Source organism: Aythya ferina, assembly GCF_964211825.1.
Source record: "Aythya ferina genome assembly, chromosome: 3".
Taxonomy (NCBI): Eukaryota; Metazoa; Chordata; class Aves; order Anseriformes; family Anatidae; genus Aythya; species Aythya ferina.
In genome coordinates, this window is record NC_140298.1 from 37,541,658 (window position 1) to 37,562,876 (window position 21,219).

Below are 21,219 nucleotides of genomic sequence, written 5' to 3' on the forward strand. Positions count from 1 at the left end.
GAGGCATATGACTTTATTCTTTTTAAAACAATCACATGTATCTTTAACGGAAAAGTATCAGTCCCTCAAGTTCACACTTATAACTGCTTATGCATCACATCTATTAGAGACATACAAATGCTGCAGCACAGCAAAGTTCTGTCAGTCTCCTCCAACCTACCACTGAGCAAGTTTATGGCCCCAGTAATTCTGAGGTAAGTTGCTTTTCATAGTGAGTCACTACTGTCTTGTTGGAGTTTTCCCCAGTAGCAACATCCTATTGATACCTCTATTTTCTCACCCTGAAAGTATTAAAAAAAAAAAAAAAAGTGTCTTCTATTTCAGTTACATCACAGCACATTTCTAATTACAACAGACTTGGCTGCTAAATTCTCAGAGAGGTCAGAAGAAGGTCAGTCACATGTTTCACACTCTTAATCTTGCTTTCATCCACAGCTGCTAATCCAGCTAGTTTATATGGCTGCTTCACTATACTATTTAAAATAATAATCTTGCTTGGAACAGGTTTAAAAAAACCTTCAAAAGATCAAGAAAATAACCAAGATCTCAATCCTGCAAGTTTTTACATAAAATTCAAGCATATGTATAATCCCACTAACAGCCTTATGCATCTCAGTGGTTGCAGACATCTCCAGCTTTCAGAAGAGCAGTGTCATTAGACAAAGCCATCAGAAAACTTCAAATTAACTTTGGGGATTAAAGAATCAGAAAATACATTGAGTCAGAAGGAACTTGCATGGATCATAGAGTCCAACTCCTGGCTGCACACAGAACCACCCCAAAATCAGACCAGATGTCTGAGAGCGTTGTCCAAACACATCTTGAGCTCCAGCAGGCTCAGTACCGTGACCACTGCCCTGGGGAGCTTGTCCCAGTGCCCGAGCACCCTCTGGGTGCAGACCCTTTCCAAAACCCCCAGCCTGACCCTCCCCTGTCCCAGCTCCATGCCGTCCCCTCGGGTCCTGTCGCTGTCCCCAGAGAGCAGAGCTCAGCGCCTGCCCCTCCGCTCCCCTCGTGAGGGAGCTGCAGGCCGCCATGAGGCCTCCCCTCAGCCTGCTCTGCTCAGGGCTGAGCAAACCGAAGGGCCTCAGCTGCTCCTCTTACGTCTTCCCCTTCCCTTCACCATCTTTGTAGCCCTTCTTCGGATGCTTCTGTAACAATTTTACGTCCTTCTTACATTGTGGTGCCCAAACCCACACACAGTACTTGAGGTAATGATCTCATAAACACAAAAACCAACCAACCAAAAAAAAAAAAAAAAAAAAAAAACCAAAATAACCCAAAGAAGTGCAGGTGGAACTTTTTGGGAAAGCAAGGAACAGGAGAAATCTTCATGGGAAGGGACTTGGGGTTCACTCAGAGGCAGGGCAGGTAGTTACCACAACATGTGAGCAGGGAGAAGAGATGGATGGTATGAAATGCCATGGAGATCCCAGGCAAACACAAGCAGGCAGAGGTTAAGAGAATCTGCATTTTTTCACTCAAGAGTGAGGGGAATGGAAGACAGTGCCCCTGAACTAAGATCTTCCTCTCCATTTCATGACAGATAAACAGTAAAGAGTAATTGCTCCTCATTGAGCAGAGGAGACTGCAACCGTATTTCAGAGCTGCAGATGCTCTGTGTGCCTTAGCAATTCTTAGTTAATGTAGAGCATAAAGTACTTTCCAGCTAACTGATAATTGTGTCCTGGGCCAAACCAACCATTAGACAGTCCTTGACCAAGGTCCATAAGGCACGTCCTTAGAGGCCTTCTCTAAAAACATAACAGAAATCCCCCATATTCTTCAGTTTAAAACCCAAGAAGCTATCATTTACAGATCTAAATTGTCTCATCGTCTGCCAGTGAGCTTGAATTCCTCATTCAGCAGAGGGAGGAAATACAGCAGAAGTATCATTTTGTCTATACTGAGATTTGAGAGGGATTAAGTGAACCACTGAATAGCTGTCTTGGTCACAGATTGTACTTTCTTTTAGTCCTTGCTTACCAGGTCCACAGAGTAGGGCAGTTTAGAGGGACTGACTGCTTGTTTTGTTAAAGAACGTAGAAACTTCCATGAAAAGGAGAAATCAGGGGACTTTACCTGTCATCGCAGTAGGTAAATTTCATGTCCATGCTATGGCGACTCATGAAGGTCTTGCTGTCCAGGGGTATGTCAATGTTTGAAGGATGCTGAATAGGCTCACACATTATTATAAGGCAGGTGAGAAGAGGCTCTTTATACCCACACAAAGTGTGAGGAGGGCAAGTGTTATACACTTTAACTTGTCCAGTGCAGTGCAAAACCTGAAATAATGATTTATGAATGGAAAATGAACTTAGAATGTATGTTCTCCACAAGTCAAAATATCTTTTAAAGTAAAAAACAAGAACAAAAACAACAAAACAACAACAAAACCACCAAAAAACACTTCTTATGGCTAAAATAGGGTACCTTCCAGGTGGCAGATTTGAGGTTAACAGTTCTGCCTCTGTTGGTAACGGTGCATTTCATCCTCATGAAGAAGTCACGCTCAGTTGACATCTCCTTGTTTTTCTTTCCAAAGCCTGGACCTATAAAAGGAAAATGGCAAATGAGTTTTCTCAGTTTCCCTTCCTGATTTCTCCTATTTTTAATCACAAAGGATTCAAGAGAAGAAACAGACTAATTTTCAGGTAATTTAGCTGCAAATACCATCAAAGATGCATGGACTATTAAGACCAGTTTGTAGATCTTAAAATTTAAGTGGAACTTAAATGGGACTTTAAACTTATGTTTTAGCTTGTAGCACATAAATCTTTTCAGAGTGTTACATGTGAAGCCATTATCCCAGCTTTAACTTGGTGAAAGGAAAACACTAAACAAACAGTTCTGAGGGCTATTATATTTAAGCAATATTTGGCAAAACAAAACAAATCTGCAAAGCATTGAATAACAGTTAATGATTACTCTAGGAACTAAAAGTCCCTTTACCATGACTAACAGATCTTTACTATCAACCGATTACTTCATTTGGTTACTTAAAAGGCAAAGAGTGACCCTTTTGTATTTTCACAATTACCATTTTTCAGACTCAGATTCTCTCGAATTTCTTCATGGTCACATGGGTGAGTGAAGTCAAAAATGCTGTGTCCAGTTAAATCCACCTGTTCAGAAACAAAAACTATACTTAGCTAAATAAAAGCAACTTATAATGTATTCAAAATAATACAAAGTGAATCAAATGGATCAGGAGACAATTTCTTGGGAATCATCTTTTCTTGATGAAAATTGCAGTTGCTCATTTATCTGCTTTTAAATACTACCTGTTTACAAGAAAATAGTCACTAGAATTAAGTGCATTGACAACAGCTTTGGGCTCATTTCCAGTGTCCAAAGATGCTATAGGTTTGATAGAAAGGGAGAGGGGAAAAAACAAACAACAGAAACAGTACTGGCTGGTGTTCAGGGTACCCGTCTGACAAATGCGACATTTTATTTCCATCTTTTTTGCAGTGACATACACCTGTTTTTCTGCCTTCAGGCATATGTCTAGTTTCTAGGAATTGTATTACAAACACAGGTAAGTGTTAGGGAACAAGTTACCTGGGTGAGACCCATGTATTTGTTGACATTCTCTGACAAAAAGATCATGTCTCCATCCTGTGTCACCACGGCAATAAATCCCTCCAAAGCTTTCAGGTACAAGTTGTCCATCTGCTGGTCTGCATCTAGTTCATTCTCATTGTCAGCACATACTGAGAAAAAAAAAGAAGAAAACATCATCTAAAAATCTTCAGCACCTTAGCCAGCCTTTTCAGCACAATCTCATCCAGTAACAAGGCAACAAAATATTTTTCTGTTTGAATTTCCTTTCCATAAATCCCTTCTGATGGAGTCTTTTTTTTTTTTTTTTTTGAGAAGAAAGTCATCTGCACAGCGTTTAAAAAGGGTGTCCTTGCTAGTGGAAAGGCAGGAGATATTTTTCTAAACCTTTTGGCAAATGCAATAGATCCTCTATTGACCTTAATTGCTTTTCTGCAGGACGTGTTCTCAGCGCGTAACACTGGCAACACCCAGACATGAAGCGCAGGTTCTGGGTGCACATTGTTTTGGCCACATGCTACCTTTATATCTTTTAACAGGTGCCAAGTACAGGGCAAATCTTACAGAAGGTCAGTAAATTTGTGCGTTCCTAACAAACGGTCTTACAAAAGACATTTCTATCAGGACAGTTTTTCCAAGGAGTTCAAATTTTCCTATGAAGCATGCCTGTAGACCTCCCCACTCAGAATGGAGATAGCTGTTAACACTACCTTTAGAAAAGGTAGAAAAACTCTCCCTTGAAGTCCTTTCAGGAGCACCTTTCATCTAATGAACCTCAAAAGACCTGTGAAAAAGAGGTCCATCCCATCAATACCTGCTTTTTTTACCTGTAGGAGTCAGAACTCCCTACGTACCAGTCCACCAACTCTGAAACGCTCTGTTACCCATCTACCTTTCTCCTGACCCACAAAAAAAAAAATAATAAAAAAAAATAAAGTTTCAGAACCCACAAGCATCCCACATATTTGCCTACGTAGCGTTCACAAACCCAGTGCATCTTACCATTTCCATGGAAGATACGTGGCTGTTGTGCTAGCAGCTAGTTGGTTTGTTTGGTTTTGGTTACTCATTTTCCTGTTGCCTTTTTTTTTTTTTTTTTTTTTTTTTCCTGTAGAGATGGTTGATGGCACTGCTATGCCCTCAATGTGTGTGCTCCGTCTCCTGAGATGGGATGCAATACGGAGGCACGGCCACGGGCGGGAAGAGTGGGGAGACACTGTTCTTCCTAACACCTCCTCTGCTTTAGCAGGTTTAAGCCAACTCTGCCAAACTCTCAGCCACGTTCAGCCCCATGAACAAGATGCCTGCAGGAGACTATTACATGGCTTGTAGTACATGGAGTACATGACTTGTATCGAAACATTTCTGCGTAGGAGCAGACACATTCATTTCTTGACATGTTTAGTGTGAAACTTCTTTTTTTTTTTTTTTTTTTTTTTTTTAGAAAACTGTTTACAGATATCACAGCCTGGCCTGTGTCCCCCTAACATGCTATGGTGAGCTTATCTTTACAGTTTTACCAGTTAGGCCGCACATTTGTGATCAGTCATTACAAATTTACATAAGGGTAAGGCTGTGAATTTGGACAAAACCCAAACCAAACCCTTCTTGCCTCAGAATACAGGATAACAAACTGTTAATACACTGCCAAAGACACAAGGCAAAGTCCCATCTAGAAACACAGAATGGTTTAGGTTGGAAGGGACCCTAAAAAGCCCATCTAATTCCACCCCGTGCCATGGGCAGGGACACCTCCCACCAGCCCAGGTTTCCCAAAGCCCCATCCAGCCTGGCCTTGAACACCTCCAGGAATGGGGCATCCACAGCTTCTCTGGGCTGCCTGTGCCAGGGCCTCACCACCCTCTGAGTGAAGTTTCTTCCGAATATCTAATCTAAACCTCCTCGCTTTTATGTTAAAGCCATTCCCCCCTTGTCCTATCACTATAGCCTGACAAAGAGTCCCTCCCCAGCTGTCCTGTAGGCCTGTTAGGTCCTAGAAGACTGCTGTAAGGTCTCCCTGAAGCCTTCACTTCTGCAGGCAGCAAGACTGACCTGTGCCGAGGGGGCAGTGTCTCTGCTCCCTGGGTACACGGGAGTGCTCCAGGCTGGGCCCATCGCAGGGTTTTACTGGCCAGAGGCTACAGCCCTCATTGCATCAGCCTGACCTGCAAGAGCAGGGAGACTCAAACCAGTTTCTTGGAGAAGTTGCTTTTGTTTGTTGGTTTAATGCTCCATTTTCAGCACACAGACACTTCTCCAGCGCACTTGAGAAAAGCATTTCCTTTTTCTTCTTTTCCACTCTCAAACAGCACATTCATCATTTTCCTTCAATTTTCTAGTGAAAATGTTCATTTTGGAAATAGTCTAGAAGCAAAAATCAGGTATTGCTTTGTAAAGCACGTTATTAGAAGTGTTTGTTTTTGTTTTTTAAATATAGAAGAAGTTGAGGCAAAACACTATGGCCTTTACTTTGAGGTATTACAGAATTACTGTTAAAGGATGAGTCTGATCTACGTACCTCCTGCAACTGCATCCACTAATGCCTAAGGCTAGACCAGGAGCAAATGTTGAGGGATTGCAATGCAGAGCACACCCAGGCCCTCTTTGGAACAGAAGAGTGGTAACAAAAGTGACACCAGCTGCTGCTTCTGCAACCTCCTGCTGCACCTCAGCACACCTCTCTGGGCCATCATCCACCGTGTAAGCACGGGAACGAACTGACCAGCCCCAGAGCCACTGGGAGCACTCAGTTTATCATCCTTCGCTTCTCAATGCAATTGTTTGGTGTCAGGGAAGAGAAGATGCTGGGGATCACCAGCACAGGCTGGGGATGCACCATTTTGTGTGCCTGCACTGCAATTTTAACTACATAGGCAGGGGCCAATTCCTCCTCGGCACAAAGCAACTGACTTCAGGAAATTACATCAGGGTTAGCGTTTAAAATACAGAAACTGCACAATAATATATTTGAATAGTACACACTTTGACCATAATGACATTTAGGAGGAAAAAAAAAAAAAAAAAGTAAGTGACCATCTGCTCCCAAGCTTGTTTCTGCTGTGTAAAGAATGTCAAGGGTCTTTTTTTATTTTTCTTTTTTTTTTTTTTTAAACTTTTCCGGAAGCAAACAAATGGTTTATTCAGCAGGGATCATGGCTATAGCCCAAGACAATCAGCCAAGTGTGGGTTCGGAGAAAAAACTGACTTTTCAGCTCTAACCCCAGACCCTCCTTTCCAATTTTTTTCTAGCTCATTAAGTTTGCATTAACAAAACATCACCATTCAAAGGCAGGAAGGCTATTCAAAGCATTTGTATTCTTAAATGCCTCCAACAGTGAAAGACAAACACTTTACTTGTATTATCAGATGATTAAGTTTGCTTTTCCGTGTATATAAATTATATTACTTGTACAAACACACAGAGAGGACATAGGATCACTCACATCAGGGCTGCAGGTTCAAACCCGTAACATCCTAGTCCAGCAAAGCACTTAAAGACATAGTCAGCTTTAAAGCACGTGCTCACAGGGATTTGCTGGATCAGAGTTTAACTTTATTATTAAAATTACCTTCGTCCAGCTGGAGGCATCTGCGATGTGGACTGGGAGGAGGGACGGGAGAGGGTTTGTGCTGCTGTGCCCCCCTCACGTAACCTGAAAGCCCCCCTAGTGTGTTTTACCCCACTGCATCCCTCCTATCCCTCCCTGCTTAGCAGCCAGCTGCAGCAGGCAAGGGGAGCTGGCAGACAGCTCCTGGCAGCACTGGAAATGCTCGCCAAGATGGATCACCCGAATCCGGGGAACTAGGGGCACTACCAGGCTCATAAAGATGGATGACAAATACATCCAGGGACCGTGGAGGGGAAAACGCAGCCAGGTGTGATGCCGTGCTGCTCCTGACACCATCTCCTTGCCAGCCCCACCAGAGGAAGCCCAGGGACCTGGGCTAAACCCCTGAACTCTGCTAGCTGAGCTAGCTGGCTGAAGACCCCTAGTCTGCAGCAAAGAAATGTGCTGGGGGGCATCACTGTGATGCCCCAGTAGGCCCTGTATCAGGTAGCTTAGCAGAATAATTATATTAATAAAAATCCCTCGTATAAAATCCCCACAGTTTAGTTACAGCATTACGGCTTGTTCCCTTTCTCCTGTGCAAATCGCAATTAATACACGAGGGTGTATATTCACATTAGGAGACTGATACATCGGAAGCAATTCAGTTACTGCCACTAGCAAGAATCTCATATTATTTTTTTTTTTAATGAATCTATCTTGTAGCAGAAAAACAGATAAAGCCATTGCTATTGCAAGCTGCTCCCAGCATTAGCACAAAAAAAATCCAGCTTCAGATGGAAAGCATTTGAGAAAGCCGGGACCAAATGCAAGTAGGTTAGCATGAGGAGGAGGACGAGGCAGAACGTCAGCCTCTGGTTTCCATCAGGCCTGAGGTCACTACCTGGGTAGCAGCATCCCCTGCAGACTTGCCAGCCTTTGCCAGGATTTGAAGGAAGGTAACTGTGGATTCAATTTATTGTGATTTTTAGGCAGAAATTTAAACATCACTGCTGTTTAAACTAGCTGCTAAATAAATTTTGAAATGAGAATGCGCTTCTTGTTTTGTTTGTTAGTTTGTTTTTTCCTGTGACCTTTTCCATTTCCCCTCTAATACAGAAGCATCTCAATTCAGGCACCATAACAATATATAGAAAGGAGAGTGGACTGCAAATATTCCAGTTTAACTCTAAAAATTAATAGCACATTCAGCAGAATGAGGTATTGCAATATAATTGTTCATATTATGGTTCCATTTATGGACCCCAGCCAAGATTGTTCTCATGCAGCACTAGGAAGCCTGTAAAGGAGGGAGAATCCCTATCTGGTTGAGATGGGAAGATCTTGAAATAAGTCAGAGAGCCACAGAGAAGTGAAGCAGAAACTGTCAGAGCTACAGCAGAGCCAGGAACAGAGCCACGGTGTCCCGAGCCCCCATCTGATGCATCACCCACTGTTCACATTGCCCCAAGGCAGTATTCCTTACTCTGTATCAAATTTTGATAAAGTATTTTTTCACTCTGCTTCTCACTCTGTGTCATTATTGAAATGTAGTTTTAATCAGCTCTATTTTGAAAAAAAAAATCTAAACAACCAGACTAGAAGAAACTTTGAACTGCAATGGCAAATGCCTATTGCAGTGTTTATGATAACCTTTTATGCTAAAAATATCTCGTGTAAACAAGCTTTGATTAATTCCCACTGTCAGGATGTGCACTGTTCCCAAGTTTAAGAACACTTTTTCCGTAGATGCTTGCTCATTTCCTTCAGTCCAACCTCTTGGAACAAGTCTGAGGGCTCAAAACCCAGGCTCTCCTTGCAAGAAATAACTGCTCAGGTATAAACAGACTCCTAGCAAACAGCCTCTGCTCCTTTGGTCTGACGCAAAGGTGCCTTTCTTGTCAGTTCAGAGGTACAAAGTGTAAAAAAGGCTTTTACGAGGAGTCACGTCATCACCTTCACACAATTTTCAAGGCTTTGTCTCTTACCCTGGATTCTACAAGTACCAAAAAATTGGTCGCATATTGTGCATTACAGACACAAGGCTAAAGCTGCAACTACAACAGGGTGGTGAAAACTGCCTAGTGCTGCTCAGCGGAAGTTAGGGAAGATCTAAAAGCAGCTCTATCCTGCATCAGAAAGAGCAGCCTTGAGACAGACTCAGCTTTTCCCAGTTTCTTGTCTCACATCAAAAGAAAGCAACTATTTTTTTTTTTATTTTTTTTTTTTCTGTCATGACAGGACACCACATCCTGTTCAAAGGGATATTTTCAATATGCCCAATAAAAGCTTTCAGTTTAGATACATCAAGACAAACCTGCTCTTAAACTCGAAGCTTCCTGAAGGGCTCTTATCTCAAAGTGCACAAGCAACCTCGATAAAGAAAACACTTCTGTTATTGTTGCTTGCAACTTTATGGCAGAGTTTGTATCTAGCCAAATCACTGAGATACTGCTCTGAGGAAGGTGCTGGAGTCATGCAGCTATGGGTGTTGAGCGGTGGGACGCAGCATCCCATCAGATTGGGCCTTCTGAGCTCACCTTCCCAGAAACGGGATGGCACTTCAGGCGGCTGAAGCACTCGGTACCCAGCCCTGCTCACTCCTAGCAGCAGGGCTGGCACAGAACCACTTTTCCAACGTAATAAAAGCAAACAAGTAGACAAGCTATTTTTAAAGCACTGTTTTATGCCACAATGGTCTGAGATTAGATGCAGCTTGTCCAGACGTTCAAAAACAATGCCCACACCAGTTCTCCCTGCAGTTTGCGCTCTCCCTTAAAAGCGTAGAGAAAAGCTATTTTTTCCCTTCTGCTCCCCGCTGGCTTTCCGGCTCTGTTGTCTGCCTCCCTTGAAACAACTTCACACTGGCTTCCTTGTGGCCTCCCTTCTCCCAAACAACTTCCCGTCTGCTTCCCTGTTCCCTCCCCATTTCTCCTGCCGTCTGCCTGCACGGGAGCGACTCCCATCCAGTTTCCTTTGCTGGACTCTCCATGCCGAAAAGACACCCAGGTGACCGTGCAATTAGCATGGGATTGAAGAAAGCTGATAAAGTCGTGCTCGCCTGATTAGCCTAACTGAAAGGCCTGCAGCCCTGGCACACAGACCCTCGCTGATGCCAAGGAGTTCTGGTTCCAGTAATGCCTTTATCGAGAGCGTGGTCCGAACACTTTGAAATTATTGGCACCCCATACAGGCGTCCTAAAGTGGATTCTCTTCCTAATATTCAGACAATATTGTTCTTTAGCAAAAGACATATATATTCCTTTTGCCACTTATTAATACTCAAAAAAAAAAAATAAAATTAGCTACACTAGAGAACTAGAGACAAATACCGGTATCGGTCTTTCTGACTACACTGAAGGACAACATAAGCTGATATCCACAAGCTCTGACACTGGTAAGCATCCACCAGACTATTTTCAGAAGCAACTTCCTGGGATCAAAATCTTTACTTTTAATGAACAAACATCTATTCTAAATTTATCCCAAAGATGTTAACGTAGCAATGGCAAAATGTATTATGCCAACAGAATTAGAAGGCATCTTGAAAAATATTTAAGAGGTCATAATTAAATGATATTTCTACTAACATTCCAATTATACCGTGTACTGTTGTGTGCACAACATGGAAACAGTATTATAAAGCCATTGTTTCAGTTTGCTTCCTGTGATACTAATCTCAATCAGGCCGTCAGACGAACAGCCTGCATTTCTAAATGTTAAAGGCTTCCTCTCCAACATTCCCACACAGAATTGCCTACTGTGAAAATCAAAGGGAAACGTGTTACTAAGTAAAGAAGCAACTTTTATAAAGCAAAGCCTGGTATTTTTTACCCTTTTGAACTCTGAGATATACAACCAGCTATTTCCTATTATGATAGGATACAAGGGCCAAGCCGGGACCCCGCCATGCCTGCAGGAGCGCGCCCTGCAGCCCAGGCGCCGGGGCTCCCAGAGGCGCGTCGCGGGCAAGCTCTCGGTGCTGGCTCCGGCTCCGGGCTCTGCCATTCACCTGCTGGAAGAGTATAGGCATAGATCTCTCGAGGGCTCGGCTTCCCGACTGATAAATAATAGTTATGCAGACACAGCTAGTGAAACAGCCCGAGTTACACAAGCGAAAAGCCCTATTTCGAGCCAGGGAATAGCACGATGGGGCATTAGAGGCTCCATGCCAAAGGCCTGCGGCTGGCACGCTGCCTGAGGCCATCTCTGAAATCCCATCTGGAGCGTGGGCTTGCAGTGAGATGAGGATGCAGCCCTGGGAAGGCCCTTGCTCACTTCGTTCCCAGCAAAACCGCCGTGAAATGAGGAGATGAGTCCTCGTTTGAGGATCGTGCCCACGAACAGCAGTATAAAATAAAATCTGTTGTGCCAGGAGGTTTTGATAGAATTAATAATAAATAGCAAAAATGCTAATCAAGCACAACTTTTTTTCTCTGCTAACCTTTGAAGTATTTTTCAAGCTGCACTACAGGCTTATTTTAGTGACATTGTATATATATAAATGCAGTAAATGTTATTTTAATGTCCTAATTAATGACTGAACATATACTCCCACTTAACTCCAGTTTACACTAAGTGTCTAGCCCAAATAATCAAAACGTTTTCCATGAAGACAACATAAAGCAAGGAGGAGGTCTGCAGGCTGGGGGAGACGTTTGTCTCTCATGCACGCTCCTCCAGTTCTCCACCTTCCTAGTTCACCTGTCAGAGACGACAGAGGAAGCTCCATGCTCCCCATCAGTGGGGTTAGGCTCCTCAGAGCTACACAGAGCTAACAGCCAAATTCCATCTGCTAAACGTGCCTCGGAAAAGGGGCAGTTTGGTATGGGGTTCAAAAGAGGTCTGGAGCAAAACAAGAGCAGGGGATGGACAGGCATGCACAAGCCACTTCCATTTTGCTCCATGCTCTTGTCGAAACGTGATAAGCAGCAAACCTCGTCATACAGGAGCCAAAAACTGTATCAAAACCTTGTAGCTTTTAATTAAATCAGACAGCCTTCTCGTGAAAGGCAGTATCTTTAGGAAGACTGACATTACTCGGCAGCCCACAATCAAAGACTTTGATTCTGCTCCCACAGGAAAGGATCAGAAGAACAGCACCCCTCAGACATTAGCTGCATTAAGTAACTATTGTGCAACAACAGCGTTAATCAGGCCTGAAAGGCAGTATTTTTTCAACAAATCTCACCTGCCAGAAGCCTGCTTAGAAATGTCTATATTCAATTTTCCAGTCATGTCTCCTGAGGGGAAGAAACAGTTCTCAAACTGATAGAAATTTACTTTGGCTAGACTAGCATTGTGCATCTGCAAATCTCAGGAATCTCAGCAAGTGTACACTGTAGGACAATCAAACAAGCAAGAAATAATACTCTGAAGTCATTATCCTGATAGTGATAAAGAAAGTTCTCTCTCTTATGCCACTGTATTCCAAAGCATGATAAATTTTATCTTTCAAATATTCAGGGCTAAACAAATTTTCAGCCTTTTTGTTTAGTTTGGCTAATTTATATGTTAGCTATACCCAGAGGAATATAAGTAGCAGATGAGGCCTTTACAAGCAACCCGTGGTTTTCTGGCTTGAGTTCTTTCATTTCCATTTGTTCCCATGTCTGAAAATAACACCCAACTCTTCCAGAAAAGCAGTCCCTTTAGACTACCTTAAGCTCAATTCCTCATAATAGAAGCACTAAAGATTCTAAAATTCAGATCTACATCTTATGGACAAACCTGCATGTGACTAACAACACAAATTTTAGTGAGAGGACTTAAATTAAACTGATATTGTAACTGGGGAAGCAGATCAGATTTAAGGCGAAGTACATAACTAACTTAGAAGAAGCTTTGAATACTATTAAAACACAGCCTGTCATAACTGTGACGTTTCACTGCCAGATTGCTTTTGAACTGCTGGGTCATGACGATACCTCAAGAAAACGTAAATCAGCTACATGAGTCACATTGTTTTTCAAACACTGTCACAGAAAATAACAGAAACATATGCAAAAGTATAAATATTAAATAAATATATGTAGTTGCCATCACTATCAATTGATACGAGCTTAAGTCTTGACACTACAGAAGTACTAAAACAAATATATTATCTGTTGATTTTTTTCCTTGTCAAGAAGTGTAAGTGTATTTGAAAAGTTCACTTTAAATTGAGCAGTTTCCAGGTCAGCAAGTATATTTTTCTCATTATGACAACATCAAACTATTTCATTTCAGCTTTCACAGACACAAACATTATTTACATTATCTGTTACAGTCCTGCAGAAGTTTGCTTTTCCTATTCTGTGCCAGTCTCTAGCTCATCTAATATAAATATTTGTAAAGCTTAAGCCGTGTTTTTATGAGAAAGCTACTAACGAATTGGCTTGGTGGACAGCATTTTTAAGATCATTTACCTATTTTATGCAACTTCAAGCATTAATTGCATGAAGAAATCAGAGATGATTTCCAAATGCTGTTCAGCAAATAAAGTTTACTTCTTACAGAAGTAAACATCAATATCAGATTCTATAAGCTAAGATTAAAAAGAAAAACACCACCACCACAAAACACAACACACGTTTCATAAAATAGTCTTAGCAGAGCCCAGAAAAGCTACAAAAATTACAGACATAGAACTGATTTTGTCATATCTTTGAGACTAATAACAACAAACCAACAGCATACTTTTCCAGAGAATGAGATACTTCCTAATGGCATTTATTAAAGCAGTTGTTATGGTATGACTCAACTTTTCTAAAGAGAGGAAGTGCAATCGTGACCTTATTGGGATTTCTGCCATTAATGAAGGAAAAGATGAAATTTTGGCTTTACCTTTCGCAAATAATACAGGATTTCTTTTTTAACATATTCTTGGCACACAGAAGTCACTGTGTGAAAGTTCCCCCAGAAAAAAACAGTTGTTTTCATTGATCTTAAAGGCTACTCCAACTACAGATTTCTATCAAAGTTATTATGCAAACATAGGGGCAAAATACGAGCACTGTTCATTTTATTGGTTTTTAACAGGCTACGAAAATGATGCTGGTTCACATTTCATACTACTCCAAAATAATTAAGACTGATTAAATAGAATCCATTCATGTCAAGTATTTAAAAGTTGTTCGCTTTAGCTATCTCATTCTACCATGTATTGGACAACCTACTACATATTACCAGTGTATAGCATGATCAAGCCTGTAAAATGAAGAATTGGACCTTCAGAACTTCCCAGCTGCCTTTTGAATGCACTGGCACACACATGCTTGCCATGACCAATGCAGATTTACTTCTTTCAGCATAGATGCTTATAAGGTTTATGTCTGAATTCTGATTTAACTCCCAAAAGCTCAAAACCTTGTAACTGAGTTTAATAAAACATATCCAATAGTTTTTATAGTTCTTTTTTTCTTTTTCAAAGATGCAGAACTGCATCAGTTTTTAGTTTGGTAATGAAGATCTTATGCGACCAGATTCACTCACATTTCCTATCCCTATTCAAATATACATAATTCTGATTAAAACAAAACAAAAAAAAGGAAAAACAAACAACTTTAAGTCTATTTGTATTCTCACAACACAAGGACTTACATCCTGTTCTCACTTTAAGACCTCGTGTTCAGAGATGACCATGCACATTTTCACCAAGCTGATAGCAACCAGCATTGACAACTTCTTTCAGCCAGACATTACCTGAAGACAGAAGCTTGTGAGTGCGTAGGAAACTGATTGCCAGGCGCATTATGGATGCCTTGTCCAGGTGGGAACTGACATTGTGCGGAAGGGGCAGCTCATGGGCCAGTTCATAGAAAACTTCGGTCTCTTTGCTTCTTCTGCATCTTGCTGCATCTCTTGATTTCTCCTTCCTCCGTTCTGAACTGCTCCTGGCAGGTAAAAGAGAGAAAGGAAAAAGCATTTCTTGAAATGCAATTATGACTTAAGAGAGGCATTTAGAAGAGTAAGTCTCATCAGTGATGAATCCATTCTGTCTACTGATTTAAACTCAGTTGACAAGAAGCTAATATCTATTTGCTCATTTAAAAATAGGAATTAGGATGGAACTGCTGCAACGGGAAAATCAGGCTTTGGATCCCCTGAGTCCTTGCTGAATGTAACAGGTACAAGATATGTCTTAGGTCAGAGATTAAAAACAAAATAGCAAACCATTATTCCTGGGATTCAGGAAATGTTAAAAATTGCATATCTAAATTTGTTTTGTTCAGTCTGTATTTATTTACTTGAAAAATACTCCAGGACAAAATGACAATCAAAGCTGGAGAAATGGCAGAGTGTGTGGCTGTGTCATTGATAAAATAAGCTGTAATTGCTGTTCCCTGCATTAAAGTAAAGGTAATAATAGGGTTTCCAATTGTGCTTGTATATACAGCTGTCTCAGCCCTTAGCAGTACTATGAAAAACCAACTTTCCTCAACCACGAACAATATAAAACAGGAAAGAAAATACTATTGCACACAAGAAACCTCTCCTTAGTAAAAGCTATTTTAATGAAATCACCCTCTCTCCATTGTCTATGAGAACAGGCTTCTTCTTGAGAAATAACAAGACCAACAGAGCTAGCCTCCCTCAAACTCCACTGAGAACAGAAGAGCAGGAAATAACAAAGGGGAAGACATTTTATGAAGCAAGTATGCAAAACTAAGCCACCAAGGGATACAAAACTAAATTTAACATGTGAGAAACACAAAGGCTACATTTGTTATGGATTTGGGATAGGTTAGTTTAAGAGCAAACTCCACTGACTAGTGTTTGATAAAGTACGATTCTTATTTCAGAGCACGAGGAGCCTGTGCTTAAATACTACCATTTCAAACCCAGGTAGCTCTGCTGATACTACAAGTTTCCTTCGCTTGCATGAGTTGATGGTTCACACCTCAGTCACTTCAATACATAATGTATTTATTTTCTAGCAGATTCCTGTAACACTGTATCAGTGTAAATATCACAGCTTGGATGCGCACAGGCTGGGGAAAAGATCAACCACACTGTTTCTGCGGATGCGCATTCATTTCCAGAATCACCACCTGTGGCTCCCCACTTAACAGGCCTTCTAAATAAAAAGTTTATCATAACCTGCTATTTCCAATATTAGTATAAAGTAATGAGTCTATAAAGTTAAAAAAAAAAAAAAAAAAAAATCCCCGTCACACTAGGATATTTAACTATATTCTTTCGTGTAAAGAAGATGAGGAAAACAAACAATGTGACATATTAACCACAACACTTAATCCTAGATGCCGTTTAAATCGTGGCTGGTACAATGTAACACTGCAAAAAATAGAAAAAGAACTTCAATACATACTAACGTATTTTAAAGAAGATGACTATTTCTAGAAGAGCCAGACCGACTGCAGAAGTTTCTAGCATGGAAACCTCATGTGGCTTAAAAAATGCATAGGAAAATGAAATAGCCAGGGTACACATTAAATGCTAAGATCAAAGTAACAGTTTGTTGGGGTGCATGCAAGGCTGGGCATTCAACAGCATCTTCCAAAGCAGGAATCTGCTTGCAGCACATCAGCAGGGCTCCCATGCTGCAGAACAGTTGAAGCTGGGCATAGGCTTGGGGATCAGATAGGTGGGACGGCAGGTGCTCACTAGTGGGTGTGCTAACTGAGCACAGGGCCTCATAAATGCTTACGGTATCTTCTCAAGATCCATGATCAGCCTTTGGCAAACCTCTTTCACAATTATTTTGCCCCAGGTGAATATTTTCTAACGTAGTATCTGATAGAGAAGGTATGCACAGGATGAGACTAACACACATTTCAGTATACAACAGCAGGATCCAACTTTGGTAACAACTTCAGTGGCATCATTGGAGTGAGCATCAACCCATCCAAGTCTGAATATAAAGCATCAGATATTTACAAGGTAACACTAACACCTTACTTTTCTCTTTGTCAAGTAGGAGTCAGATTGTATGCACATTAAAAAACAAACAAACAAAAACAACCACAACTACAACAAAAACAACTTCATACACAGATGTCCTTCAAGGTACAACAGAAAATGCCTTATGTCATCCTGGAGCAGATGCAGGGAATGGGAGTACCAGGTAAATTACTTAAGACTTTCAGAGGTACTTCCTTCTCTCTAAATAAAAATGCATCTGTGCTGTGCCTATAAAGATTCCAGTCTGGGAAAAAATCTCCCCAGTTTCTAATTCTACCATTGAAATAAAAGGTTAGAAACAAAGCAAAACCAAAAAGAGCAAACTACACAGCAATATTTACGAGAATTTCCAGTTGCAGCTTGGAAAATCTAACTTGAACCACAAATGCGCGAGCTCTGCTTTAAGTCTAGAGCCCACAATTTTCACATTAGAACCAACTTGGGGAAAACATGGTCCAATTTCTCCTCATTTAAATACTAATTTTTGGGAACTAAGGCCAAAGCCATGTTGCAATTCAAGCAGGAAAAAATGGGTTGTATAAGAGGGGGTCGGATCTCTCAAGATGCCACTCCAGCCACGAAGAAAAATATTTAGTCTTGCTAACCTCTGCAAATAGAATTGTCAAGGGTGGCTAATGAGACAACAAGCTGGTTTCATTAACCATGGGATGCCCAAGATTTCTAACAAGTAATGCTATGAGCATGATTTTTTCCTCTGTGCTGCAGATTCTTTCCCTCACCACTGCCTCCGATGGTAGTTTGCAGCTTTTCCAAAAGAAAAAAACATTTGATAGTCTTCTTGACTTGGAAAATGAGAGGAAGAATCAGCCTGTTTGGTTGCTATCAAAAGATGTTCTTGCTCGCACATTATCATTCTGAATAAACAAACAATTTGCTTGTTAAGCATTTCCCTGTGTGGTTTCCTGCACCTCAATTTTCCTCCTCTTCTTCCCTAGCTCAGCACACCCTCAAGTTGTGTTGTTGTTTTCACCAGACAAGTACAAGCGCACAGAGGCACAAAACAACCCCCTGGCCCCACGCCCCATAGCATTTCCCCCAAGCAGACAGCTATGCTTGTTCTTTCCCTGTTTCAAAGACAATCATCTAGCCCACATTCATCTTGGTTACACAAAGTCTCCAAAACCTGCAGTCAAGTTCTCCAGCTCTGCAGAATGCACTATTTTCATGGTTTTCCTTTGCATGCACCAGGCCATCATATCTCCCTGCAGTTGCCCCCATTTTATTCACTGGGCAAGCTTTTCTCCCTGGGCAAGGGTTGGCTACCCACAGCCAGAAAGCAAAAACTTAACTCCACAACAACCTTGTTTGAGGGCCAGGCAGAAAGGTTTACACTGAATCCTGCTCACACTTCATTAGGGCAATAGAGGAATGGCATAGGCTCCAGCTAATTCATGAATCATTCCCTCCCAGTGTATAAACCGCCCACTTATGTGGCAAAATCGAGCACATGTGTGCGTCACTGCTAGGAGAAAGTGACGCAAGCAAAGGCAGAAACCTTCCTCACCCAAACCCATGTCAGATTTTTAAAACTTCAGAAGGAAAAGAGAGGAGAAAGCCACCACAGGTCAACCCACCCCAGCCTACTGACAAGACGGGGAGGTCCTACAGGGAAGCCTCCCTCACGCCTTGTTCTCTCAGGAGTCCCTGGCACGATCAGGCCCCACTCCACAGACACTCACACTGTAATTGCAGTGTGATCACAGACTGTTCCCCTTAAAATTACACCAAGGGAATGGGAAAGCTCAGATCTCCACTGGAAATGGGGTGATGGAGCTCAGGAGCAGGCCTGGGGTCTCCAGTCAGGACCCAGGCCACTCGCTCCTGGCCACATTTGGTTTGCCTTCAGAAAACAGAAGTTAGGGGCTGTGGCCTGCAAGCAGCAACAACAACAACCAGCAAGCAGTAGCAGTTTCAGGTGAAGCTCCCAAGCTGACAGGAGCCAAAGCTCTCTGGTGTTTCTTCCACCGACCCAGACAGCAAGAAGCCCAAAGGGTACACCCACGCTCGCCCAGCACACGGCTCCGCCGGTGGGGAGCACCCAAGCAGGCCCAGGAGTGCCGGCGGGGGCTGGATTCCTATCCCCTCGCTCACCCCACCAACCCTTGCAACACAGCTCCACTGAAATCAGCGGGAATGCCTGCAGACAAAGGCCTTGCTCGCTCGCTTGGGGTTCAGATCGTAATCTGGCTTTCAGCAGCCTCTCTGGCTGCAGTACTGGAAACTCCAGGCTCGGAAAAACCTGAAGCCCCACATAACAACTCCCGTCCAAACAACCTTGCAAAACCATCCCATGGGCTTGGGGACCCGTCCTCCCGGCGGCTTCAGACCCCCTGCAGCAGGCAGGAGCAATCCCAGCCTGCGGCTACCCGTCAAAGCCCTTGGTACCTACCCAGCCAACGATGACGCTGGATGGTCAGCTTCAGCCATCCTCCCGATGTCTAATGTGTTGGTGGCCTCCTTGAAGCTCATGGAGCAGCCTGCTCTGCGTCCCAGGCTGAGATAACAACCTCCAGCTCAGGGTTTTGTTGCTCTCAATAAGTCCACATTGGTCAATACTTCGCGTATGTAAGACAAGGCAGCATAGTAACTGTGCTGAATTATTCTCCCACCTTGTAGGTCCCAGATGACAGAAGATTTTAGAGAAATCACAGCCTGCACCTTGAATAAGAATACCTTATATCTGGTAGCCTTCACTCATACCTGCACACTGTGTGACACGCACATAAAACCTTTTGAAATACATAGTTCAGATTGACTTCTCTCTATTTCCTTCACTATTTCGGTGACCCTTGGACTTTGCTTCAGACTGCCTTGTACGCAAGCTAGTAAAACAGCAAGCATATTACTTTATATCCAGTGGCTGGTTATTAAATGCTTCTAGCTCCAGCACTTTAAAGGTCAAGAATCCACAGTTAATTAAGCTGTCACATGAAATTTCTGTACTAAATTCTCATTTAAAATGCCTTAGAGTTAAAGTTTCAAAAGCTAACTTGCAGAGCAAGAAAAATACATTCTAGGGATGAAAGGATTACAAAATATAGCACAAATAAGTTTTTCCAATTCAAACCAGTAAAAACCCAATAAAAATATTTTAATGGGCAGTACTATCTTAGATAACAACAACAATTTATTTCAAACTAGCAAGTCCATTTTTTTGCTGTGTTTACATTTTGCTGTACCTTCTGCTTAGCAAATTCCTAGATAATTTATAATCTACCACACTATCGAAAAAGGAGTTTTGCTCACTGTGAGGCACTGCATAGCTATCTCAGAACCATACGACTTGATGGCTCCAGAGATGTGCTTCCATGGGCACCAAGCAGCCAACAGTCATGCTTACTTAGCCTTAAAATTCCTTTAAAAAGTATTCACGCAGCTTTGTAACCATTCTACCCAACAAGCAGTTTATTCTGGATGACATGCTGTGCTTTTCGAAAGCCCCCTCCGTTAAAGTAATAAAAGTGACCATCAGTAAATAAAAGGTGCTACAAATAGCAATTTACTCACTCACCAGGAAATCGGGACCAAATACGAAAGCTGTCAATGAAACCCATACACAGTGCCATACAGATCCGTCCTTATACCTGAACTCTTTCCAGTGAAAATAATTATTTCTAAAATCTGAATATGCACTAGAGGAGTGAGTTCAGCACACCAGCAAGAGAGAAGGAAGGAGGACAGAGAGTTATTCTTGGACAGAGAAAAAAATGTTTTGAAATATGTGTAGTGCTCATGGCTGTTAAGTGCTAAAGCAGTGTTGCTGCACACTGGGATATGGTACTCAGTACACAGACAAAACAAATATAAACTCCAGCAAAATAGGGAATTTGTTAATAGAGGAAATGAGAGTTCGAAGGTAACAAGAAAAACTACTAACAGAAAAGGCTATTACAAAAATAAGGAAATGAAATACCTTCCACCCTTCCTTTAAAGCTGCTCTAACTTACAGCATCTCACCACCGGCTCCTTGGTTTGATCGGGGGATTTCTTATATTTTATGTACATACCCACTAAACAACAAATCACTGCTAGTTCAGTAAACATTGGCACCAAATACCATATCAACACGTGATGCCATTCTTTCCTCCAAGTTTAAAACCAAAGGGCTGATTTAATGAAAGTCAGGAAAATGAGAAATATGAACAACTCAGGGACAGATCAGGGAAGAGTTCATGTTAAGGGC

General features: G+C 41.9%; 1 protein-coding gene and 1 long non-coding RNA gene across 5 annotated transcripts in view; both read right to left on the reverse strand.

Annotated features, from left to right (window-relative positions):
- EPAS1 (endothelial PAS domain protein 1) overlaps positions 1–21,219 on the reverse strand; it is a 118,633-nt gene that overhangs the window by 21,264 nt on the left and 76,150 nt on the right. For 3 of the 4 annotated variants that reach the window (XM_084514877.1, XM_084514876.1, XM_084514875.1), the window contains 5 exons: positions 14,796–14,986; positions 3,565–3,716; positions 3,041–3,125; positions 2,434–2,552; positions 2,083–2,285 (listed from right to left, as the gene is read on the reverse strand). In XM_084514877.1, coding sequence (XP_084371003.1) covers positions 2,083–2,285; positions 2,434–2,552; positions 3,041–3,125; positions 3,565–3,716; positions 14,796–14,986 — 750 coding nt within the window. Of the gene's footprint in view, positions 1–2,082; positions 2,286–2,433; positions 2,553–3,040; positions 3,126–3,564; positions 3,717–14,795; positions 14,987–19,425; positions 19,479–21,219 lie in introns of those variants that run through there. The other variant, XM_084514874.1, reaches the window with a different exon arrangement.
- LOC311434617 lies at positions 3,717–7,875 on the reverse strand. Its single transcript, XR_014691604.1, has 2 exons — positions 5,617–7,875; positions 3,717–4,348 (listed from the first exon to the last, which is right to left on the reverse strand). It is a non-coding gene; the product is annotated as an uncharacterized lncRNA (long non-coding RNA).